Below are 26,682 nucleotides of genomic sequence, written 5' to 3'. Positions count from 1 at the left end.
ACCATTCTCATTACTAAAGTCTTGTATATAGTCCCTTATCATCCCCTCCAAGAGTTGACATACTATTGATGTTAGGCTAACTGGTCTGTAATTCCCAGGGATGTATTTTAGGCCCTTTTTAAATATTGGTGCTACATTGGCTTTTCTCAGCTGATAGCATTCCAGTCAGTAGACTGTAAGTAAAAATTAGGAACAATTGTCTGTCAATTACTTGACTGAGTTCCCTAAGTACTCTCGGGTGCAAGTAAGTTTTCCAAGTCTAATTTTAATTCTGTCCTCTGTTAACCATGTATGTGCTTCATGTGATGTGTGATGAGGATAAACACTGCAGTTTTGGTTACTGAAGCCCCCAAATTCCTTCGTGAAGACTGAGAAGAAGAATAAATACAATACCTTCACCATCTCCCCATCCTTTGTAACCAGATGTCCTTCTTCATTCTTTATGGGGCCAATATGGTCTGTCCTCCCTTTTTTACTGTTTACATACTTAAAGAATTTCTTGAGATTTCTTTTGCTCTCCTCCGCTATGTATCTTTCATGTTCTACCTTAGCCATCCTTATTGCACCCTTACATTTATTGTTGCATTCTTTATAAAGTCTGAATGCTGAGGATGATCCCTCAACCTTGTATTTTTTGAAGGCCTTCTCCTTAGCTTTTAGAAGCATTTTTACGTTGGAGTTAAGCCACCCAGGAAATTTTTTCGCTCTTTTAAATTTATTACCCAATGGGATGTATTGGTTAATGCCCTTATTTAATATGCTCTTAAAGCAAACTCATCTCTCCTCCATGTTCTTTGTTCCTAAGATTTTATCCCAATTTCATGCCTTCTAGCAAGGTTCGTAGTTTAGGGAAGTTGGCTCTGTTAAAATTCAGTGCCTTTGGATTCCCCTTATGTTTCCTATTTGTGTGGTTTATACTGAAGCCAATTGACCTGTGATCGCTGTTACCTAAGTTGCCCTGTATCTCCACATCCATGATCAGGTCTGTATTGTTGGTAATCAGTAGAACCAGTAACGCTTTATTTCTAGTTGGTGCATTTACCATCTGACCCATAAAATTTACCTGCAAGACATTTAGGAACTGGCAAGCCTTAGATAAATGCATGGTTCCCTCTGCCCAGTCTATGTCTGGATAATCAAAATCTCCCATTAATTTAACACTTCCCATCCTTGCTGCTAATCCAATTTGTGATAGGAGACCTGTCTCCCCTTCCTCCCTCAGGTTAGGGGGCCTATAGCATACTCCCAGTATTATTTTAACCTTAGCTTCATCCCTTTGGAGCTCTACCCATAAGGATTCTCCCTCCTCCCTAGCTCCCTTAGTGATGTCATCTCTCAAATTCACTTGTACATTATTCTTGATATATAGGCATACCCTTCCCCCTTTTTTACCCTCTCTATCCTTGTGATAACGGGTATACCCTTGAATGGTTGTCAGCCAATCATGAGAGCTGTTGAATCAGGTCTCTGAAATTCCCACAAAATCCAAATCCTCCTCGTACAACAGTATCTCTAGTTCACCCATCTTGTCCGCCAGGCTCCTGGCATTGGTGAACATGACACGTAGTTTAGACCAGTCACATGTTATCCTCTTATTGAGTGTTCCAAGATTGTAACTACGACTTGCTACTATACTTACCTTGGGTTTATGTGCTTTGGTCAACCTATCACTAATGCCCCCAATACTACCCTCTGGAATATGTTCTGCACTGACTAGATCTACCTCTGGACCCTCTCCCTTGTCGCCTAGTTTAAAGACCCAGCAGATGGACCAGCAGATAGGGAGGAGAAGCAGGTGGAACTTAGATTGCACAGGAGGGACAAAGCAGACTGCTAATGTATCAGGACTGAGGCATCAACCGTACGGTCACATCTGGCCCTCCCAGGACGCCGGCACATGGCTTCGCAGTGTGGGCTTTTTTTAACGTGTCCACTGCTGACAATAGTCAGTCAACGCATAAGTCACGGTAAGCCCAACACTAACCTAGGGACGACCACCTTAAGAAGGCATATGAACTGCCATCACCGAGCCCAGTGGAAGCAACGGAACCCACAAAGCCACACTCCAGGCTCTCACCGTCCAGCCTCGTCTTCTACTTCTCCTTCTCCTCTCTCCTCACAATTGTCCTCCACATTCCATAATGCCGTCCTCACATTTTTCTGCAAAAAGGCAGGCTTCTGTGGGCCAAATGTTCGAGCGTAAAAAAATTATGACGCCGGATAACCCTCTTGCCCAATGGTTGATGGCTGGCTTGTCAGAACTGATAGCCCGCCAACTACTGCCATATAAACTGGTGGACTCGGAGGCTTTTCGAAAATTTGTGGCCATTGGAACACCACAATGCAAGGTCCCAGGAAGGAAGTATTTCTCACAGAAGGGCATCCCAGAGCTATATGGCCATGTTCAGCGGCAAGTGAATGTATCTCTGGCACACAATGTCGGTGCCAAGATACATCTGACCACAGACACGTGGTCTAGCAAACACGGGCAGGGAAGGTATATAACTTTTACTGCCCACTGAGTGGGCCTTCTGAGGGCCGTCAAGCATGTAACCTGTGGAATCCGTGTAGATTTGGTTTTACCGCCAAGGATTGCATGCAGGCCTGCCTCTTCTTCTCCTCCTGCTACTCCATCCTCCTCCCTCTCCTCCTCAGCTGACTCCTCCTTTTCCACTGTTAGCGTCTCTTATGCTGCGCCACCCAAGATCCCTAGAACCTATTCGACATGCCAGGTGAGACGTTGCCATGCTGTGCTGCGTCTGTTGTGCCTGGAAGCCAAGAGCCACACTGGCCCTGCACTCCTTTCAGCTTTGTGTTCAAAGGCAGATCAGTGGGTAACATGGCTCAATTTGACAGTTGGTAAAGTGGTGTGTGACAATGGTGCCAATCTGCTTAGCGCATTGAAACAGTGCAAAATTACACACGTGCCATGCATGGCACACATCTTAAACTTGGTCGTGCAGCGATTCGTTGTCCAATACCCTGGGGTCCAGGACAACTTGCAGCAGGCAAGGAAAATCTCTGCCCATTTCAGAAGATTTTACATGGCCATGGCTCGCCTTGCTGACATTCAGCGGTGACACAATCTGCCGGTCAGACGTCTTATTTGCGATTGCCGATGCGATGGAACTCAACTTTCTATATGCTTGATAGGCTGCTCCAGCAGAAACGTGCAGTTAATGATGGCTACCTGTATGAACTCTGTGGCAGAACAGGTTCTGGGGAGCTTATTTTTTTTCCCCCGCGGAGGTGGCTGTCTTCTTTATGGAGCATGCATTGCGTTGTGTCATTGATCAAGCCGTAGAGGAGCAGGAGCAGAAAGATGAGGAAGTCGCAATGCTGGATGAATTCTCAGGGGGGCTACTCTATCTGAGACAAGTCAACAACAGGAGTCTGAAGAGGAGTCAGAGGAGGATGGTGCCGGGGCAGATGAGGAGGAGCAAGAAGAGCCTGCTTTAAACTTTTCTGGGATCCCTGTTGTTTTGCGTGGATGGGGAGAGGAGAACGAGGAGGACGACATTATCCTGGATGATGAGCTGGAGCCTGGCCACCACACCGCTTCCAGTTTAGTGCAAATGGGGGCCTTCATGCTCCAGTGTTTTAAGAGGGACCCCCATATAAAAAGCATAGAGGTCAAGGACCAGTACTGGGCGGCAATGTACTTAGACCCCCGGTACAAACACAAAATGGCAGAAATGTTACCACCATCACAGAGGGCTGTCAGAATGGAGCACTTTCAGGCCTTGCTTTGAGAAATGCTGCATTCTGCTTTTGCGTGCTCTGGCAGAGGAGGAATTCCCAGAGAAAGAGTTGCGGGTAACAATCCAACAGCGCCTGAAAGAAGAGGGCTGTTTGACTTCTGATATGAGGTCATTCGTTCAGCCGACCCATCGACAGGTGTCATCCGGATCCAGCATCAGGGAACGCCTAGACCGACAGGTGTCCGACTACATCGGGTTAACGGCCGATGTGGACGCTCTGAGGAGTGATGAACCCATGGACTACTGGGTGGGCAGGCTTGACTTCTGGCCAGAGCTTGCCCAATTTGCAATGGAACTGTTGGCTTGCACCTCATGCTGTCCGAAAGGACATTCAGCGCAGCAAGGTGACCGATAAGCACACTCGCCTAGCTCACGACAGTGTTGACTACCTCACATTTATAAAAATGAATGAGGCATGGATCTCGGAGGAATTCAACACATGTGACCATGTATATGCATAACTCTATAAACAATTTATTTAATCGAGCACACAGACCTTTTTTCTAACTTTGGCTCACTTCCTTGTACAAAAAAGCACACCATACTATATGCCCATACCCTCCTGTTTGAAGAGGTTGAGCGGTGTCATATTTTTGGGTCCTGCAGCGAGTTGCTGGTATCAGTGCTGCTGTCAGTGCAATCTATCTCAGTGCTGGTGTCAGTGCTCTCTCTCTATCTCGGTGCTGGTGTGGTATCAGTGCTCTCTATCTCGGTGCTGGTGTCAGTGCTCTCTATCTCGGTGCTGGTGTCAGTGCTCTCTATCTCGGTGCTTGTGTCAGTTCGCTCTATCTCGGTGCTGGTGTCAGTGCTCTCTCTCTATCTCGGTGCTGGTGTGGTGTCAGTGCGCTCTATCTCAGTGCTGGTGTCAGTGCGCTCTATCTCGGTGCTGGTGTCAGTGCGCTCTATCTCGGTGCTGGTGTCAGTGCTCTCTATCACGGTGCTGGTGTCATTGCTCTCTATCACGGTGCTGGTGTCAGTGCTCTTTATCACAGTGCTGGTGTCTGTGCTCTGTCACGGTGCTGATTTCAGTGCTCTCTGTCATGGTGCTGGTGTCAGTGCTCTCTATCTCGGTGCTGGTGTCAGTGCTCTCTATCTCGGTGCTGGAGTCAGTGCTCTCAATCACGGTGCTGGTGTGGTGTCAGTGCTCTCTATTTCGCTGCTGGTGTCAGTGCTCTCTCTCTATTTCGGTGCTGGTGTCAGTGCTCTCTATCTCGGTGCTGGTGTCAGTGCTCTCTCTCTCTATCTCTGTGCTGGTGTCAGTGCTCTCTATTTCTGTGCTGGTGTCAGCGCTCTCTATCTCGGTGCTGGTGTCAGCGCTCTCTATCTCGGTGCTGGTGTCAGCGCTCTCTATCACGGTGCTGGTGTCAGCGCTCTCTATCACGGTGCTGGTGTCAGTGCTCAGTCTCTATCGTGGTGCTGGTTTCAGACAGTGAGGGAGATAGTAGCGGAAAAGCCAATCAGCAGGCAGTGCCAGCACCATGGCTGAGGATCAGCACTGGACTGGCACCTCCGAGCCACCGCAGTGGAGCCCTGCATAGGTGGGGGTAAGGGCCGGGCAGAGGGAGGGGCTCAAGCACAGGTTGGCACACTGGGACACTGTCACGGGACTGCGCTGCCCTGACTGTGGCACTGATCATCTCCTGCACCCCCTTCATAGCCTGGCCTGACCTTGCCTCTCCTCCATGGCCTTCATGCGCTCCTGAATTGTCAAAATTTCACAGATAAAAAAAGAATGCTTGTCGTTGTCGATCCCAGATTCACTTAATACTTTTGTTATGTCAGTGTCCATGTTGTGGGACTATGTGTGCACAGCTAGTAAGTATTTTGTGGCTGAAAATATTACCTGGAGGTTTTTAAGGTTCGCCTGCCATTAAAGTCAATGGGGTCCGCCGAGAACTTTGCGGTTCGCAAACTTTTGGCCGCGTTCGCATTCGCGAAACGTCCCATCAGAAGTTCGTCCATCACTACTGGTTATCGACTGAGAAGTCTGCTCAGTCCTCCAGAAACCCAAACCCATCCTTTCTACACCAGCCCTTCAGCCACTTATTTACTTTTCTAAACTCCCAGTGCATTTCTGGTGTGGCTGAGGCCGCGTACACACGGGCGGATTGTCTGCCCAACTAAGTTCGTCAGACAATCCGACAGACAGTCCGTTCAAAATTTGAATGAACGGACTTGACCACACACGATGAGCAGACAGTCCGCTGAAAGCGTGCGTGATGACGTGTACAGCACGTACGACGGGACTAGAAAAACGACGTCCTATACACTGCAATGCAACCTTCGGCCGTGTAAATCCTTTCTGAGCATGCGCCATACTTAGTCCGTCCAACTTGCCTACACACGAGCGGACTGTCCGCTGAAACCAAGTTTGGACGGACAAAACCAAGTTTGAACGGACAAAATTACGGAAATTCCGTAAGACTTTGTTCGTCAGACAGTCCGCTGAAAAAGTCCGCTGAAGCCCACACACGAGCGGATTGTCCGCTGAAACACGGTTCAGCGGACTAAGTTGGACAGACAATCCGCCCGTGTGTACGCGGCCTCAGTGTACCAGTAGTATTCCTTAAAATACTACCTTGGAGGTCCTTTTTCTCAATTTAGCACTTAATTTAGCACTTAACACTCCATCTGCCTCTGACTTTGTCATGGTGCCAATGTGCACCATGACAGCCGGGTCTTCCCCAGCCCCTCTGAGTAGTTTGTCCACAAGATCCGTGATGTGCCGAACGTGATCACCAGGTAGACAACATACAGTTCTTCAGGTCTTTTTTTACAGATTGGCCTCTCTGTCCTTCTAAGAATTAAGTCCCCAACCACCAGAATCTGTCTTTCCTTTCCTTTCCCTTCACTTTCCCCCCACTCTCACTGGAGGAGTTCTTCCCCTGGCAGCTAGGGGAGTCCCTCAGCTCCAGCAGTGCTGGTCCTTGACTGGTACACACGGTCGGAGATTCTGTCGGAATGTGTCCGATCGGAGCGTTTTGTCAGATATTCCGACTGTGTATGGTCTGCATCGGACTGTTTCCGTCGGAATATCCGTCGGACCAACTTTTCCAACTTGCCGGAAATATTTTCAGACAAAATGCTCCGATCGGACATATTCCGATCGCACAAAGTGCCACGCATGCTCAGATCAAATTCCTACACCAAATCTATTGGCTACTAGCATGAACGTAGTCCCGTCGTAATGAAATAACGTCATCACATCGGATTTTCCGACAACTTTGTCCGACCGTGTGTATGCAACAGTTTCGGACAAAATCCGTCGGACAAAATCCAACGGATTTGGTTTCGGAATCTTCGACCGTGTGTACAAGGGCTAAGGCTGGTGTAATACCACAACCTGGGGACAGATATGTCATCTGCTGTTGGTCCAAATCTCTGGGATTCATGGACCAGATTGTGCTCCCTATTGTATGGACTCCAAAAGTTTCTCCATCGTTTCCTTCCTCTTTATTTTGTTACCCAGAATAAATGGATATTTTATTTTCAGAAAATACTTGCCTATGTATTTTTCTTCAAATAGGACAGTTTGTTTGTGAGTAGGCAGGTACATTTCAAAAAGACAATGTCAAATTAACAAGGGACACCAACCTTCTTGAGGTTAATAAAAAATACAAGATAACAATGTTATCGTGGTAACTTGACACATAAAAAAATTATTATATGGAAATCACTAGAAAATAATTTTTAATTAATCCTAAAAAAATATTGATGAAATAAAAAATAATAAAATATGACTATAAAAAATAATTGCAAACATTATGGAGATCTGGCTTTTAAAAAATACAATATTATTCATGAGATCAGGAGAAATAATCAATAAATAAGTTTATGAGAACTCTGTGTGAATATGAGCAGAAAAATAACTTCATTCTACTAGCATTATAAAGAAGAAAAGAATGCGCTGCATTAAAAGATCACAGAATTAGCAGTGTGAGGAATGTGCTAGCTCCAATATGAATGCTAGTTTTACCACACCGAGCGCTTCTGTCTCGTACTTGCTTCAGAGCATGCGTCATTTTTGGTCCATCGGAACAGCATACAGACGAGCGTTTTTTGCCGGATCAGATTATAGGTGGGCAGGTGTAGACAGACACAAGTTCGTTTACATCCGCTGCTCCATAGGGGAGAATGGAGGGTCCGATCTGGACTGCCTGATAAACGGACAGGCAGACCACTCATGTGAAAGAGATCTTAGGAAAAACATTGCAAAAAAGGTGAGCTGAAGCATAGCTCTTACAGCAATATCATGACATCCATTGCATGTTCTTTGCTTGTAACTAGGGATGGGCTGGATGTTTGAGTCAAACTTAAGTTCGACTCGAACATTGGGTGTTTGTTTGTACATTGAACAAACTAAGTAATAGGGCACTTGTGGGAAGTTCGCCTGCCAGCGAGCGCCCCATAATGCACTGTGAGATCGCAGTGCAATGATGGCTACTGATTGGCCAAATAATGCACCTGACCTGAATGCTTTGGTCAATCACAGCGTGGTGTGCTGTGAGAGCCATGATTGGCCAAAGGCAGGGTGCCCTTGACCAATCATGGCTCAGGACTGTGTAGAGTGTATGAATAGCGATTAGGCAGGATAGTTAATGTAGTGTGCAGTCAGTCAGTGTAGAGAATATATAATACAGTGCAGGGTACAGTATATAATACAGTGTAGTAAATAGTATACATAATTGTTAACCTTAACTTCTATATTTCTGATTTATTAATCACAAGATATGATATGGGTTAAATGTATAGAATATATAATACAGTATAGTAAAGAGTGTATGTAATAAAGTGTAGTTTAGAATATATAATACAGTGTAGTGAATATATAATACAGTGTAGTGTAGAATATAAAATATAGTGTAGAGAATATATAATACAGTGTAGTGTGGAATATATAATATAGTATAGTGTAGAGAATATATAATACAGTGTAGTGTAGAGTTTATATAATACAGTGCAGTGCAGAGTATATAATACAGTGTATTGAAGTGGTTAAGGGGAATACTATGACATAATAATTAAGAAAAAGAACAGTATGCCCCCCCCCCCAAAAAAAATCCACACCTGGCTCATTGGTCTGGTATAGATTTTAAGGGAAACTTCATGTCAAAATGTATAAAAAAATGTTGCGGGTCCTCCCCAGAATTCATTCCAGACCCTTATCCAGCAGTCCAGGAAAAGGGGGGGGGGCAAGTGAGCACCCTCCTTCTGAACCATACCAGGCCACTGGCCCGTAACATGGGGAGGATGCTTTGGGGTGTCACTTGCTCACCCCCTTTTTCCTGACCTGCCAGGCTGCATGCTCGGTGGGGGGGGGGGGGGGCACATGATTTTTTTTTTTTTTGGCGTGGGGTAACCCTTAAAATCTATACCAGACCCAAAGGGTTTGGTATGAACTGGGGGGGACCCCATGCCGTTTTTATTTTTCTTTTTTTTTCATCTGTATTACCGGGAGTCAGCAATACATTACAACCACAAGCAGGTTTAAATTAATTTTTTTCCTTTCGAAATGTCATTATTGCTGTGGCATGTTCTATACATCACACATATGTGCCACTATACAGGCAGACTAAGGGGAACCCCCTGGCACAATATTTATAGGAATATTTCATTTTTATTGTTTCACTTTAAGCATCAATAAAATCACTGCTCCTTTAAAAATGATTGTTTTAAAAACAGTTTTTTGCATTGATACATGCTCCCTAGGGCAGGACCCAAGTCCCCATACACTTTTTTTATGGCAATAACTTGCATATAAGCCTTTAAAATTAGGGTTTTTCATGTTTGTTTCCCATAGACCTTAATAAGGTGTTCGCTAGAACTTTTTTCCTGTTTGAGATGTTCTGGTGCGAACTGAACCAGGGGGTGTTTGGCCCATCCCTACCTGTAACCATGAAATCTACATTTAATTAACTATCCCATTCACTTAGTCAATAATGTTCAGCAATTAAGGAAAATGTGTTTAATAAATAAATGCAAATCACAGAACTAGTGTTATGACAGTTCTACTGTATAATGCAAGAGAAATCATTTACTTATCAAGTAAGCATTCTGAGTTCCCTATAAATGTATGGGTTGTTTGAAACAAAACAATGCTAAGATAGCATAACATATTGACGCACCTCATTCAATTACATAGATAAGGCTTTCCACTTAAATAAAATATGACACCAATATACTATGTTACGTTGGAGATCGTGAATGTCCAACACAATGTTCCTGACAATTTAACCAATTTAACCCCAAAAGTAATATTTATTTCATACCTGCCTAAAATGAATATGAATGTTAACCTTTTCCTTCTGATAGAGTTTTGTGTGTATGAACCTATACAGGCCTTTGATAACGTAATATTAATTGACTGAATTTGTAAAATGGATGAGCTTACTTTACAAAAAAAGTGTTATCTGTAGTCATGTACCCAGACAGTCTACGGGTTTTCTGTTTGGTTTGTTTTCTTTTACTCTTTATGTACCCATACAATACAGGATTAATTATTGTTGAATGTGGATATGTCTCTTGCCATTATTTAACGTATGGTATTGTTACATATCCATGTATATTGTATGGTTTGCACAATTTTTTTAAATTAAAAACGAGTTTAAAAAAATGTTAACCTTTTCTAAGGTTAGTGTAAAAACTCAGAACCTTACTCCTTTTTTTTGCAAAATCATACCTTAATAATTTTAACTATAAGGACCCATATACTGTATGTGGCAAATGCAAGCTATAGTGTGAAGAGCAGTACCTCCTAATTTGATACATTTTTCCAAAATATAATAACCTTATTTTGATTATTCAGACATAGATATTCTACATGTCTATTATTACTAACGTTAAAGGCTTTCTAAATGAAAAATTACACTGTTTGGTAATTTAGTTTATTAAATAAAAAATATTTATTATTAGTTTTTTTTACAGTTATTACCATGTACAGTACGTAGTAGTAGTGCTGGGTTTTCAACATTATGAATACATTCTGTATTCTATGTTCCTTAATGCATTTCTGCATTATAGTGTGTACCCTTAATCAACAGGTTTACTGTGTAAATATGAGAGTAAATGAAAATTAAAGAGTATCACAGTTGCTTTTGTACTGATGTACTGTAAACATTGGCACAAGTTTAACTTTATATATGTATATAAAAAAATAAACTTGCATTTTGTTTCCATAAGGACGAAGTATGATATATTAGCATGAAGGTGTTTCCAAAGTAATTGTATCTACCTAAACAAAAATATTAGCTAGAAGGCACATTTATCACACTAATATCAACATTTACTCTGGCAAAATCTATCCTGTAAGTTTATTTGGATCTTTTCCAAAAAGTTAAATAACTTTGACATTTGGCTAGTATATCTACTACTGTATGAGACTGAATAGTTTTGCAGTAAAACATAGTAAAACATTTTTATTAAAAGAACATAAATTATATTTTGCATACAATATACCTGAATGTATGTATAAACAAGTACCATAGTAAAATAGCAATATTATAATATATTGCCAAATGTATTCATTTATTATTTTAACATATAACAATTTCATTAGGAAAAGATATGAAATTAATAAAGGGCCCGATATACGAAATATCTAATTTAACAAGTTACAAGTATTGACTCTAACACACTCCATTTCCAGTTGACTGTGTCATATGCCATCTTAAATACAGCTGTGTGCTGAGGGCTGCAGAGAAAGCAAAACTGGCAGTGTCCATTCTTTTCTTTATTATGTACAAAATATCAAGGTTTCTGCTTCAAGATTGATTGATGTGTAATGACAGTTGCATGGTTTGTGGATATCTTATACTGTTCTTGTCCTGACCCTTGAGGAGGAGAAGGTAAAGGTGTTTCAGGAGTTGCTAAAATACAAAATTACAAACAAATATACTTAGCTATTTTAAAATGTTATATTAAGGATAAGCAAATGATTTAAACAAACTTGGTTTGTGGGCTAAAATCACACATTTTGCTATTACTGAAATGCAATATTTGCTTAAAATTTTACCATGAGGACTCTTGGTAAAAAAATAAAAAAAAATAAACAATAAAGTAATTTAATAATATGTCAGTGCTTGCACAATTTGAACATAGCAGCTGACATCAACAAACTTGTCAATGTCATTTTTATCAAGTGCAATTGATAAATCTTCACAAGAAATACTTTAATAAAAGTGGTTAAAAAAAGTAAAGGAGCCTTAGAGTATATCTAAAGGCAATGCTTTTTGTTTTGAATAGAGTAGGGAAGGATTAGAACTTCTATCAGGTATTGAATGTTGTCTCTAGGACTGAAGGTGAGGAAAAATCCAAAATGCTAAAAGCATTGCACACTTTTGTTTTTTGTTTTTTTGTTTAAGTAAGTATTAGTGGCCAAGACAATGCCGAGACATTGCTACGGATGAACACAGATATCAGAGCATAATGTGTGTCCACTGATATAAAGAGTCTTTAAGAGGGAACTTACCTCACCTTGGAGATATTTTTTTTCTCCAAGATACCTGTGTCTTTACAGGGCGGGAAGGAAAATCTCCAAAGAAAACCTAACAGGGCATATAACCATCTCTACTCTATGCAAAATGAAAAAAAAAAGTTTTGACTAATATACTTTAATCCATCTTGATGAAATGTCCAAAGTGAAATTTGAGCTAAATAAAAGCTCTCAATGTCTCTTCTCCCTATTTGAAATAATTACAAGAATTCATATGTAATATACACATAGATGCACACATCAATTACTGTGTTATAATTTAGAACAAAAAATCCTTGTTTTAGTTTATATAATTTGAAACATATTGTAGAAAGAGATATGTTTTTTTCTTTAGAGGTCCATCTGATCAGGAAACTGCCTTACCTTCCAAAGAATTCATAATTATGCTCATTCTTGTGGATCCAGGCAACCTTTCCAAACAGCCACAGCCAAGTCCTGGACCACTGAGCAGACTATGTTACTGTTTAAGAGACTATCACATTAGAAAATCTTGTAATTCAAGCACTTATCTGCAAAGAAGAGTGTACATACTACTTTTCTGCCAACTATGCTGTTCCGTTGCAGAGAACAGGTCCCCTGAACACGTCATGGACTGTATCTCTATGGTGCCCAACAACACTCACTGATTCCTCCTGCTGACCTCTAGATCACTACTATATCCTCTAGCCTCATACATACAGAGACTATCAGACAAATGATCATCTATTTTTTTTTTTTTTTTGCATGCATTTCTCATATCGAAAATAAAGTGGATACTAAAGTTAAAAAATTGTACAACAGAATACATTTTTGGAAGTGATGTAATGTGTTGTATTGTATTAATGTATTCTATTGTTTCTGAGCATCCGTGGTCCCGGGCTTCTGATTTTTTTTTCAGATGGATACTGTACTGATTAAATAAAATTTGTATGTAAGAAAATATTTTTTGTGTTTGTGCCTTCGGATAATTTTGCACAAACTGCCTTCATCGGCTCTCAAAAGCTGTGTACTAATGATCAGATTATTGTACGATCACTTTGAGAGTGGTATTTTTCATCAGATTTTCTGATTGTGTGTTCTAGGCATAAGGGTGTGAGAATCAATAGGAGGAAACAATGAGAGCTTATTGGGACCATGGAGATGTCAATTTTCCAGAGGTTTTAAGGGGATATGTTCTCTGCAATGGGCCAGTATTTAGTAGTACAGTCAGAAGGAAAGGTAAGTATGTGCAGGTATGTGCTTGAGTGATAAGGCTTTCTAATGTGACATGGTCTTATTAAACAATGCTGCCTGATCCAGGACTCTCCCCTGCTTGTGAATGTACAATTAAACAGCAGGAGCACATTGCCAGGCTTGAAATATATTCTCCTGCATGCATGTTTACTATGTTACACCTACAGTATTGTACAAATTAATAGAGCACAGCTGATTGCAGGAGCTTAATATCAACACAGATAAAGGTACTTTTACTAGTTGTATGTAAAATAATACATCAAATGATTTGTAGTTTATACATGTTATGTAGTGCTAAGTAGTGTTTTTATTACTGTTTAGAGTTCCAGTTTAGTCATACACATGGCAAAAATGTAATATTAACCACTACAATACAGGGCACTTTCGCCCCCTTCCTTCCCATCCCAATTTTCAGCTTTCATCGCTCTCGCGCTTTCAGTGACAATTGCACGGTCATGCTACACTGTACCCAAATGAAATTGTTATCATTTTGTTCGCACAAATAGAGCTTTATTTTGGTGTTATTTATTCACGACTCCGTTTTTTATTTTTTGCGATATAATCGCAAATAAAGTGGAAATTTGGAAAAAAAACAATATTTTCTTTTTTCTATTTGAAAAGAAATCCAATAAAATCAAATTTTGTCATAAATGTAAGCCAAAATGTATTCTGCTACATGTTTTTGGTAAAAAAAAATTCCGTTAAGTGTATAATAATTGGTTTGTGTGATCACGGACATATGTACGCAAATGATCATGCACATATGTGTGCAGGTGATCACGTACATATGTGTGCAGATAATCATTGGGACATGTGATTTTAGTGGGACATATGTGGGGGACATGTTTTTATTATTAGGGACATGTGTTTTTATTATTTGGGGACATGTATGTTTTGGGGACATGTGTGTTTTGGGGACATATGTGGGAACTGTGTTTGTACTGTGTGGTGTGTTGTGTGTTGACACTAGACTGGTGATCAGTGAGTAAAAAGCTGTAAAAAGCAGCCCATACTCACTGATCATCAGCCGGCTGCAGCGTTCTGCTCTCCTCTCCTCAGCGATGACTTCCGTGTGAGGAGAGGAGAGCTGATTGCCTAGCAACCGGCTGTTTGTTTACATCACATGACGGCCGTGATTGGACACGGCCGTCATGTGATCAGGAGGGCCAATCACAGAGCCCTCCTGCCGATCTGAGATGTGCCGTGTCCGGGTGACACGAGCCCATCGGGATCGCGCCGCTGCGCAGGCACACGCACGCACGATCCCGCTACTTCTGAAGGACGTTCCTGAACGTCCTATCAGGAGTAGACGGCTCCCACCTGGCCGTATATATGCATTGGCCGGGTAGGAAGTGGTTAAAATATGTAAGCAAAGAGAAAAAAACAGGCTTTGTAGATAAAAGTGTTCTTCTTACCCGCATGGAATCTGGTTATCACAATTGTTATTATTTTCAATGTAAAAAAAAATTATTTATAACTTGAAATACATGTGTTTCTGGAATGTAATCCTGCCATAAATTATGAACCCGTCCCCCATCTACTGGTAAAACATGCAAGTATCATATATATTTTTTTATAATAATCTTACTGAATATTCAAACTTTATTAGACATGTGCACACTGAAATATTTTGTTCGGGAATTTCGTTTTTGTCCGAAAAATACATTTATTTAGTTACTCCCGAAAATGGTTTTTATTTATTTCATTTTTTGTAAAAAATTGCATTCGTCCAAAAATCCAAATTAATTAAGGTCGAATCTGTCATTGAAGGCTTATGGTGTCTGTTGAATGTTCAAAGAAGATTCGACGGAGCAGCAAAACTGTATGACTTTGTATAGTTTAGCTGCTCCGTCAAATCTTCTTAGAACTTTCGACAGACACCATAAGCCAAAGATTCAACGTTTGTATGTTTTTCGCTGCTTTGTTGAATCTTTGTTGTTCATGTTGAATGTATATAGTTCAAACAGAAAATGGGCTGGTGATAGTGAACACTGATCAGACAGGTAACAAAATAGGATGTGTAGAATCTATATAGAATCTCAATCTATAATATAGAATCTATAATAATAAATCCCCCCCTCCCAATAACACGGGCAGCCTCTGAGGCTATCACAACACTAGCAACACTAGTATCACTATCAGGTTCACAACACTAACACAATAGCAGCAGATTATTATGAAAAATTAAAGTTGAACTGTAGCTTGCTTCACTATTGTTCTGCTGCTGTGCTTATGCTTAAAGCGGGAGTCCGCCATTTTTTTTTTTTTTTAAAGCCAGCAGCTACAAATACTGCAGCTGCTGACTTTTAAAATAATGACACTTACCCGCCCAGCGCGCCCGCGATGTCGGCACCCGAAGCCGATCTCTCGATCGTCTCTCGGGTGCTGCCGCCGCCATCTTGGCTATGGGAATCAGGAAGTGGAGCCTTGCGGCTACATTTCCCGGTTCCTTACTGCGCATGCGCGAGTCGCGCTGCGCAATAAGGATGGTCCCGCTGTCTCTGGGATTCATGTGTTTCCCAGCAGACAGCGGGGGACCTTCGGAAAGGGGTGTAGATATCTGCGGAAAGGGGCGTATATTCTGCAGATATCTATGCCGGAAGTGGGTGCAGATACCTGTACTGTACAGGTACCTGCACCCCCCTCCCCCCTGAAAGGTGCCAATTGTGGCGCCGGAGGGGGGGTTCCAATGAGCGGAAGGTCCACTTTAGGGTGGACCTCTGCTTTAATTGCTAAATAATTCAGGTTCTCTGACAAATGGACCAGCTAAGATTGACTGTCTTCTGAAATGATTCAGTGTGTGTGTCTCTCTCTGCTAGCAATCGTAAGTAAAAGTAAGTTGACTGTATGTGTGTACTTAGTTCTAGCTATTTTACTGCTCCTCCTCTTTGGTTACAATCAGCCAATAACATTCATCATCATCATTATTTTTATTTTACTTCCCCCACCCAATTCCAGCAGCAAACTTTTCTCTCTCTGTCAAATCTTTTCTCTCTATGTAGAATAATCCTGGACTAATAGAGGTAAGGTTAGGCACATTCAACCACAGGTTTGATAGACACAGATTGTTTTTGTCAGCGGAATGTGAAATCTCCTATCTATATCGAACTGTTGTCACAACGAAAATAAAGCATTTATTTATGTTGGATCTTTAATTTTTCGGATTCTGCACTTTCATTATTGTTTGTTAAAACAATAACGAAAATACCTGAAATTCGGTAGAAAATGCATTTGGATGAAAACGAATGCACATGTCTAAACTTTATTGAAACAGATGTTAAATGTATCAAACTGGAAGGATTTTAATATGCTTAATATACACACCAATCTGTTCTGAGTGTAGTGTAGAAGACATAGAACTTAGCAGAGTTTGTCCCACTAGAGGGTCTTGTGCTATATGAGGATGTGCAGGATGGTGGATGTGACTAGACTCTGTTGCTGAACCTGTTGAAAAATGAATATTTATTTAAAGATAGTAAATTATTTGCCAAGACTTTACAAGTTTGCCAAAAGCATGTTCTATATATGATCTGGCCTGGTCAAACCCAACCCAAACACATAATTGACATTACAAAACCAATCTGCATTTGGATTTCAATTCTTGAATGAACAATGGTGGAGGTATATTAATTGCATCATGGCCAAAGACATTAATATGGCAAGGCATCTTTTTGAACTACTGTCCAAAGTAGAAGATGATTTGAGAAACATTATCAAAAAGAATAGCAGAAACTGTAAGCCCTTGTACACACGGTCGGACATTCTGACAACCAAATCCGTTGGATTTTGTCCGACGGATTTTGTCCGAAACTGTTGGATACACGCGGTCGGACAAAGTTGTCGGAAAATCTGATTGTACATAACGTGATGACGTTATTTCGACGGGACTGCGTTCAGGCTAGTAGCCAATAGCTTTGGTCTAGGAATTTGATCTGAGCATGCGTGGCACTTTGTCCGTCGGAGTAGGCTACACATGATCGGAGTATGTCCGATCGGAGCATTTTGTTGGAAAATTTTACGGACAAGTTGGAAAACTTGGTCCGTCAGATACTCCGACGGAAACAGTCCGATGGAGACCACACACAGTCGGATTATCCGACAAAACGGTCCAATAGGACACATTCCGTCGGAATCTCCGACCGTGTGTACAAGGGCTTATACAAATGAGAAAGTGCTTAGAGAATATTTAATACACTCTCATAACACAGTGATATTTAATAGAGCAAATAATCTGCATCAATTATATTACCCTGCCTAGTACATTTTTTTAAAATGTGCTTTAAAAAAAAAAGAAAATCTACAAGCAGGATTACTCCGTATGGTACTGCAGTGAGCAAGAATATGTTAGAAAAGTGCAGTCAATTATCAATTAGAAATCTATTGGAAATACTTCAATTATTTGCTATGGGATACTGCAGCCTGCATACAGTGGGATTAAAACACTCCTTGATGCCCTGCTGTAACTACTTTTCTTTCTTTACTGCCTATTTTTACTGCCCTCTTTATCACCCTTACAGACATTGTAGGTGCTCCTTGGCTAAATGATAAGACAGGGAGTAACTATAACTTGCAGTTTACTAAACAAGTGCAATGGTGTTGCAATGACATACATGAAAATTACAATAATGCAAAATGTTTAGGATGGCAAAAACATACACACACTGCAGACTAATGAAAAACAGTTTGATTATAGAAAAGGGTCCAGGGTAGGTTTTCTAACACAGCCAAACATATGGAGGGATCCATATCCAACTAAAGAAAGGCCGTCCCACTGGAACTGGAGTACTCTGGTAGCAATCAAGGAGCACTCCCCACAGTTGCTGAGTCTTCAGGAGTAGCTACCTGCTATTAGGCTCTAGGCAGCTGCCTGCAGGCTGGTTTTGACTTTGTAGGACCTTTCACCTGGCTGCAGATCTCTTGTCTGATTACTGTACCTCTGCCTCATTAGGTGTAGCCTCTCTGAGCTGCTGAGAGAGGGAAGCTGAACAATATATACTCCCTGGGCACGTCCAGGAACCCAGGGAGTTGTAGGAAATGGAAATCTGGAATGGAATGAATCTGCAACTGGTCATGGTGAGTAAACACTGCACACATCCTCAAGTTCTTCCCTTACTGTCCTTCTACCCTTTTCTGCCCCAGACTGTTATGATTATGCAGCAAATATTAGACAATGTGCCTATATCAGTAGATCATTTACAGCTCAAGGACGGTGCTGAAAACTGAAGTAAAATTCAGTGATACTTCCACTGACCACCTTTATGAAAATCAAGGTTTACACATCACTATTGCTTTTTGCAATGCCTTATTGAATAGAGCATAATTGTTAAGGCCCCTTTTTTTGTATTTTTGTGTTTAACTAAATTTGAATGTATACTGTTATAATAACGAATGAGTAAAAATTCTAAATCAGTCTCCTGAAATGTAAACAATACTAAACATCAGTCTCCTGAAATGTAAACAATACTAAACATTTACATTTTAGAAATTATAACTTGATCCCCGCTTGTGGCACTATATAAAATTAGGGTATGATTTAAAAGAAGACATTTAACAGAATTTAAATATTCTCATTAACATGCTAGGTAAATGCCTTACCTCCTAATAACATCTCCTGGAGAAGATTATCGATTTTAACCATTCCAAACAATTTCACAAATTGAATTTGTTCAATCATTTGCCAAGTGATACTCTGAAGAGTAGGCAATAATAAAAGAAGTTCTCCAAATCTTCCTCTGGAATCATATTGTCTGTCATTAATGTAATCTTCCAAACTAATCTGTACTTGATATCTCATATTTTTAATCTTCATTGGATTACTGAGCCCTTTGGCATCTAAAGAAAGTAGAACACAATATATACATTACATTTACTATTTCAGTTTCTTTAAAAGAAAGTAAAAATTTAAGTAAATGTTTAATTAACATACTACAATAACAAATTTAGTTTGAAATAAAATAAAGAAATACTGGTTTAAATCTAGTCATGTAGCCATGTAGTCACCAAGTCAATGTATCAGGTCATTATGTGAACATGACTATTTGCCCCTTCATTATCCAGAAGTTTTACTTTACATGGCTAGACATAAATGTGACAATCCAATTGCTTACTGTACAGTATTATATGTGCAAAGCTTTAAGTTTCTCCACCATTTAAATAAAAAAATAAAAAATACCTGTACAGCTTTAAGTCTACCCATTCTACTCCAATGCTAAGCTATTCTTCTCAGACATTTTATTGATCAGCGAGGCATCCCATCATAATGATGATTAAAAGACATGTATGGAGGCCAGTGTGAGCAGACAAGCTCCAAAAGTACCCAGTAGTTAGAAGAAGAAAAAAAGTGGGTACTGAAACCTCCTGCAGGTATGCCTCTATAGACCTTCTCTTTATTCTTGTCAACAGTTTGCAGTTTTGCTAAAGTGACAGGGTCACTTTAATTTTTCCCATAACTAGACAGATATCTCACTGAAAGAGCCAAGGAGACACTTTCTTGTGCTTACTTAAATCAATTGTAGCAGTAAATCCCACCATCTTTTTAAATCATATGGTCAACACATTAAAGAAATATACTTTAATTGTAGTGATCATTCCTTTTTTTTAAGCAAATAGTTGCTGAGAGATCACTGAGATTTTCCAATATGTTAAATGTCCCTTACATGTGATAGAAGTGCCTTCTTTCACTATGTTGTTAAATAAGTAATACAAAAATTCTAAAAATAGTGCTATTACTTTAAATCTGTTAGGTCCAAAGGAACTTGTCAGTATTGGAATATAGAGCCTGCCATTGGAGATTTGCTTTTAAAAGTGCAAGGGCTGTATCTTTACCCTCTCTTCACTATATACTGAGCCCCTAGCTTGCAACAAGCTTGTGTATATGTTGTCAGGACATGTCATATGCACACACTACTCAGTCTCACTAAGCAGTGTAGCAAAGATATAGGTAACAGCCCAGGAGCAGGTAGAGATCATGCTAAAACAAGTCAGCAATATTATCTCCCATATTGTTTTCATTTTCTGACAGATTTCATTTAAGCACTGTAGTCTGCTAATTCTGCAAATTCATACATCTCAATTCCCTATAATGTGTTAAAATCTGCAAGTACCCTTTCTATAGTCAATATTTTTTTTTATGTAATTTTTTACATTAAAGATGTACCTGGATCAAAAAATACAATTGCCTTTAAGCAGGCATATTCATTATCATCTATTTGGATCTCCTGAAAAGGCTGGACAAGTTCATCCAAAATTCTGTTGGCAACGCGACTTATCTCAATCTCGCTACAGTTCCTGTGAATTACATAACTGTTTCCTAGAGGGGAATAAAGACATTTTGTTGAGATGTTTGAGATCTTTACAGACATATTGTTCAAATATTAAGAAGACAACAAAGAATTGTAATTTACCTAAAAGCAAAATGTCCTTAAACATCATGGAACGTTTTGTTATTCCTAGAAGAAGATGTTCTCCGGCATGAGCCCTCAATAAAGCAACCTTTGGAAAAAGGATCAATAAACATGTATCAAGTCATATAACTGGCATTTGTCATTTGGATTACTTTCTTTATTGTATTAAAAAAGGTAACTGGATGCACTTCCTCAGTTGGACTCTTCTCTTCTACCCAATTTTGCCCCCATTTTCCCTTGAAGCATCATAATTTCATGTGGAAAAATTGTGCTCACCAGAGTCAAGGACATAACTCCTAATACCTATCATATCAGACAGTGTCATAAAGTATGCAATAGAAATAAAACCTTTTATTTAAAGTCTAACTATGGCCATGTGATTAAAAAAATGTTGCCCACAAAGCTATCTGGAAATCTGCAACTTTTAAAAAAAGTAGATTTTAAACGCAAAATAATACTTTTTTGTTCATCTTTCCAATAACCAATGGAGCTAAGTAAAGGGATCCCATTAGATTAAAATCTATGCATTGCATATTTTCTACTTTAGGTCAAATCATGATTTTCTCTGTCCTGATTTAAACAGTGATCCACTTCTAAAATATAACTGATTTGAAAGATGCTTTAGCTGTGTTTTGCTCTATCCTGACGTTAGGATGCATGGCGTTTTTGTGATGCAATGTCTCCCATCATGCAACATTCCCCCATCTCCTCTCTTCCTGCGTGTGTGCTGTGCACAATGCAGTTTTAACCTGCCACCCTCCTCTCTAGATTATTGCCTGCTCTTTTCCCAACAGAAGTAAATGTGAGAAGCACATTCCTGAGCCTCCACCACTTTTTCTGTTCCTCCTGTACAGACATGCAGAGCATTCATTGAGATATGTAGTTTCTTTTCAGGGCACTACACTCCCAGATGGTGTGGGAAGAAGGAAGCAGAAAAATAAGCTATGCAGTTAATAAAAACAAGTATATACGGTATATACACAGTTGTATCTATGTTAAACTTAATAGCTATCAAGATAAGATTTAATGTGACAATAGTAAACTAACACTTTAATCTGTGATCTTGTGATAGCTCCTATCAGTGTCAGTATCAGTATCAGTCCTCCACTCATCAGGGTTTGAATGTGGGCAGGCACCTTATGTCCCATACATACGAGCGGAATTTCCGTCGGAAAAATCTTGGATGGTTTTTCCGACGGAACTCTGCTCAAGCTTGGCTTGCATACACACAATCACACAAGCCGAGAAAATTAGGTTCAATGCTTCCGAGCATGCTTCAAATTATTTCCGAGCATGCGTAGGAATTTTGCGCGTCGGAATTGCTACAAACGACTGGAATTTCCGATCGGAACTTTTTCCACCGGAAAAATAGAGAACCTGCTCTCAATCTTTTGCTGGCAGAAATTCCACCAGGAAAAGTCCGATGGAGCATACACACGGTCGGAATTTCCGACCAAAAGCTCACATCGTACTTTTGCTGGTGGAATTTCTGATCATGTGTACAACCCATCCTGATGATGTGGATGCTGGTGCAGAGCACTGACCATGCATACATGATGACATCAGCTTAAAGGATTGCAACAATTTGAGTAAGAGATTGGCAAAAATAAATGCTTTGATGGGCCTTTCATAACAACTGGAACTGTCAGGGCAGAAGATCACAGGGCTGCAAGTTATGGTAAGTATTCTTATTTTTCTTTTAACAATGCTGCTGATTACTCATGAGTTGAGGGGAGAGTGAAGGGTTGGTGAAATAGCCAACTTAGTTATAGCATCCCTGTTTAAGACTGTGGTAGGAATATTAGAATATTAAAAAAAATTAAATCAGAAGCTGTTTGCCTTTAGGCTCTCTCTTTGTGAATAAACTTAGTACAAAGCCATCTGTACAAAGCTGAAAGAAGGAAAAGACAGGTGTAATGGGTAATTATTTATTTATTTATTTATTCAGCTCTGTAAGATGGCTTTTCTTTGACAAAGCAAATAAGACTAGCCCAGGAAATGAGCCTAGGGCTACAGCAGGGGTGGCCAACCAGAGCTCTTTGATGTGGCCCGCGACTTCCTGCTCTGGAATGGCAGGTTAGCAAGCCCAGATCGCAGGATGCCAACCAGTCATACCTCAGCACTGGTGTTGTGAATGAAGCTGGTGGTAGAGGAACAAAACGGCTGCAGAGCAGAGCCCATAAGCTGTTGCTTCCTGTACAGCGCTGGCTTTTGCCATGGCAAAGTTCAGTTAACCCACAGGATAGACACAGGTGCACTACCCTGCACCCGCGTTGTGGGTAATCAGTGTGGAAGCAGTTTAGGCCCTTTTCACATGATCACCCCTACCCAATTTTGTCCATTGACTCCCGCCTGTCTCCAATCCAGTCCTAAAAATCAGATAAAAAAAAAATAGAAGTGAGTTCGCCCCCTTCCATCTGGGTGGATCAGAGGGTCTATAGAGTAGTCGTGACCTGTCATCCGCCCGCTCCGCTCATTGTGGCCCGTGACTGGTTAGCAAGCTGCTTAAGTGAACCTCGCTCTTAAAAAGTTTGGGCACCCGGGGCTACAGTATATCTAGATTTGGAAATATAAAATATGTATATCCCATGTTTCAAATTCACCTGATTGAAAATGTATGTTTAACCTTTTTTTAATACATTTTAATAGAAAAATACCTAAACATTCACCATGAAAGAATGTTCAATTAAGGAGGAACTGACCTCTTAGCTCAAAAAGGCAGATAGGGAGCAAATGGCTAACCAATAATATTAACTGTGGTCGTGTAACTGATCTTTCCCCCATTACTCACACAATGCTTTTATGGCAACCAAGGGATGATCCAGGAAGGCTACAGTGTGGAGCAAAAGGGTAATCAAATCCAGGAAGAGGTTGTGGGCAGGCAGCAGCTAAGAGACTGGTCAAGTCCAGGCATAGGTCTTTTCAGATCAGCAATGAAACAAGCAAACAGAAGTATATTATAGCTCTTTTGCACAAGGCAGGGTAGCTGGCAAAAAGACACTACACTAGCCCCATTCAAAGACTGGAACTTAAAGTGGTTGTAAAGTCAGAATGCATTCTATGCATTAAGATAAAAAGCCTTCTGTGTTCAGCAGCCCTCCTCAGCTCCCCAGTACTTACCTGAGATCCATCTCTATCCAGTGATGTCCACAAATCCCCTCGGCCATCCCGAACTCCCCCTCCTGATTGGCTTAGACACAGCAGCGGTGCCATTGGCTCCCACTGCTATCAATCAACGTCAGTTAGCCAATCAGGAGAGAGGGGGAGTGGACAAACCACAGCTCTGTGTCTGAATGGACACAGGGAGCTGCAACTCGGCCTGGGTGCCCCCATAGCAAGCTGCTTGCTGTGGGAGCACTCAACAGGAGGGAGGGGCCAGGAGCAGCAAAGAGGGACCTGAGAAGAAGAGGATGCAGGCTGTCCCATGCAAATCTACTGCACAGAGCAGATAAGTATAACATGTTTGTTATTTTAAAAAAAAACAAGACTTTACAATCACTTTATATATCCTGTAATCAGAGAACATGTTCAGCATAATTTCAAGGAACTCTGAAAGTCCTGGCAGGGATTCTGTTGGTAGCATTAGAAGTAATGATAGGGATTCTGCAAGTACCGTTGGAAGTACTAGCAGAGATTTTGGAAGTCCTGGCAGGGATTCTGTGAGTACCATTGGAAATACTGGCAGGGATTCTGAAAGTGTCATAACAGATGCTATGTTATCCATAGTGTCTTTTATTGGAGGTGGCCATTGTGATAATGGCAGGTCTTTGTTACCTCATTTCAAAGCCTCTAACAGTGAGCAGCACACTGAATACAACAAGGCTGTAGGCAAAGCAATGCCTAGGTACAATTATACAGTGTGCTAGGAAATGCACTGCTTTTTTTAGGAGGAATTTAAGACAAAGGGAACATTTTCATAGTACTGCTTATGCACAAGTAATATTTCTAAATGTTCCTTTTAACTTAACAAATCTTCATTTTTTTCACTTCAGATATCCCCATTAACAAAGTAACATTTTACTAAGGTCAGTAAATATATAAAGTTGGTTTCGATTTGAATACCTACTTATGTACAGGGAAATTAAAAAGATGTGATTTTGCCTCGAACCCAAGCTTTCTTCATTCACTAAGCTAAATAAACATTCTTTTGATTTAAGCAAACAGTCTCTCTAGCTGCAGCACATTAACCACTATGTATTCCAATACCTGAAAGATATGATTTTCTTAAAGCCATAGTAAATCCAAAACCAAAACATGTAATATATTTCAGCCTACTAATCCATAGCCCTTGTACACACAGTCGGAAATTCCGACTGAAACGGTCAGATCGGATTATATTGTCAGAAAATCAGCTCGTGTGTGGGCTCTATCGGACTTTTTTCCATTGGTAATTCCAATGAAAAAAATTTGAGAGCAGGATCTCAAATTTTCCGACAACAAAATCCGATCTGACTTTTTCTGATTGTTTGTAGAGAATTCCGATCGGACAAAGTGCCACGCATGCTCAGATCAAAGTACGAGAGCAAAGCTATTGGCTACTAGGCTGAACGTAGTCATGTCATAACAAACTAATGTCATCACGTTCCGAACGATTGGATTTTCCGACAACTTTGTCCGACCGTGTGTATGCAATACCAGTTTCGGACAAAATCAGATAGATTTTGTGGTTGGAATTTCCGACCGTGTGTACAAAGGCTTAGGTTTGGTAGCTGCATTCGTTTTTAGTCTTTTTCCCTTTGTTTTCACCTGGTTATCTTTCCAATAACACCTTACTGTATTACTGGATAAAGGAGCAACAGAAACGACATTGGACAGAGCATTATCAGTCTGGGGGGAAAGAATGTTAGATGTACTAACAGATTTACATGCACTTACAAACTAAAGCCAAACTCCAACTAACTATTTTCAAATCAGTTACAGTAACAGTTTTTTTTTTCTTTGAGAATAAAGGCTTTGCATAAATAAATCAAAATGGATCATTGTAAGCACACCTGTCAATGATTAATGCTTTGTCTCAAACCTGTAACTGTTACATCTGAAGGACAGCTCATTCTGTTGAAAAACAATAGACTTACTGGCCAGATCGCCAGGTGAAAATAAAGGAAAGAAAGCCTAAAAAAAAAGAAAACGAATGCAGTCACCAGATTTAAGAAATGTTTGAGTTTGGGTTTAATATCACTTTAATACTAAAAGGATAGAAACATGTTAAGAGATTTAAAAACATTTTACAGAAATGGTATGGACAACTGCTCAATGCTCTTTCATTTTTTCCTTCCTAAAAATGTCTATAAGAAAGCATAGATGTATTAACTGTATAAGGATTTCTGTTATTGGAATTGCATCGTTAACTTTGAATGTCTTGTTGATTCAGTGAAGCCTAATCTCATTTATTTACACATTTTTTACCTGGTCATCCAGAGGAAGCTCGCAGAAAGCAGGAATGTATTTTGCCCACTCCACCAAGACCAGCAGTTGCTGCTTCATGGATTCACAAATATCAGTAACACTGGCAATTTTCTTTGTATTTATGTCAGTACTTGTACCAGTACTTGGGGCAGTGATCTAACAATGTTAAAAAAGAGAACGAAAATGAATACACTATATTAAAACACAGTTCTCAGAAAGAATTACCTGTGCCTTACCCTGTTTTTTAAACAAAAACCACAGAAGCAATCATGCAAATAATTGAAAATGCTGCTGGCTTTATGGATTCTCTTTCAACATGCATGCAAATAAATGGAGCCTGCTCCCACTCCACAGTATTACTACAGAGCGCGTGGAAACTAATGGTAACTTTTATCGTATACGTTTCCAG

At 40.3% G+C, this 26,682-nt stretch overlaps 1 protein-coding gene across 6 annotated transcripts in view; it reads right to left on the bottom strand.

Moving 5' to 3' along the window:
• Positions 1 to 10,639: 10,639 nt before the first annotated feature.
• The window catches only part of HNF4G (hepatocyte nuclear factor 4 gamma), a 201,992-nt gene continuing 185,949 nt past the window's right edge, over positions 10,640 to 26,682 (bottom strand). For 5 of the 6 annotated variants that reach the window (XM_077492894.1, XM_077492891.1, XM_077492893.1 and 2 more), the window contains 6 exons: positions 26,274 to 26,429; positions 20,868 to 20,955; positions 20,621 to 20,773; positions 19,060 to 19,296; positions 16,789 to 16,908; positions 10,640 to 11,626 (listed from right to left, as the gene is read on the bottom strand). In XM_077492894.1, the coding sequence (XP_077349020.1) occupies positions 11,508 to 11,626; positions 16,789 to 16,908; positions 19,060 to 19,296; positions 20,621 to 20,773; positions 20,868 to 20,955; positions 26,274 to 26,429 (873 nt within the window). In that variant the 3' untranslated portion in view covers positions 10,640 to 11,507. The remainder of the gene's footprint in view (positions 11,627 to 16,788; positions 16,909 to 19,059; positions 19,297 to 20,620; positions 20,774 to 20,867; positions 20,956 to 26,273; positions 26,430 to 26,682) is intronic. The other variant, XM_077492890.1, reaches the window with a different exon arrangement.

Source organism: Lithobates pipiens, unplaced genomic scaffold (genome assembly GCF_037356315.1).
Source record: "Lithobates pipiens isolate NorthernLeopardFrog02 unplaced genomic scaffold, aLitPip1_a1.2 Scaffold_19, whole genome shotgun sequence".
In the NCBI taxonomy this organism is placed as follows: domain Eukaryota; kingdom Metazoa; phylum Chordata; class Amphibia; order Anura; family Ranidae; genus Lithobates; species Lithobates pipiens.
Note: the sequence above shows the minus strand (reverse complement) of the source record. Positions and strands in the feature narration are given on the sequence as shown.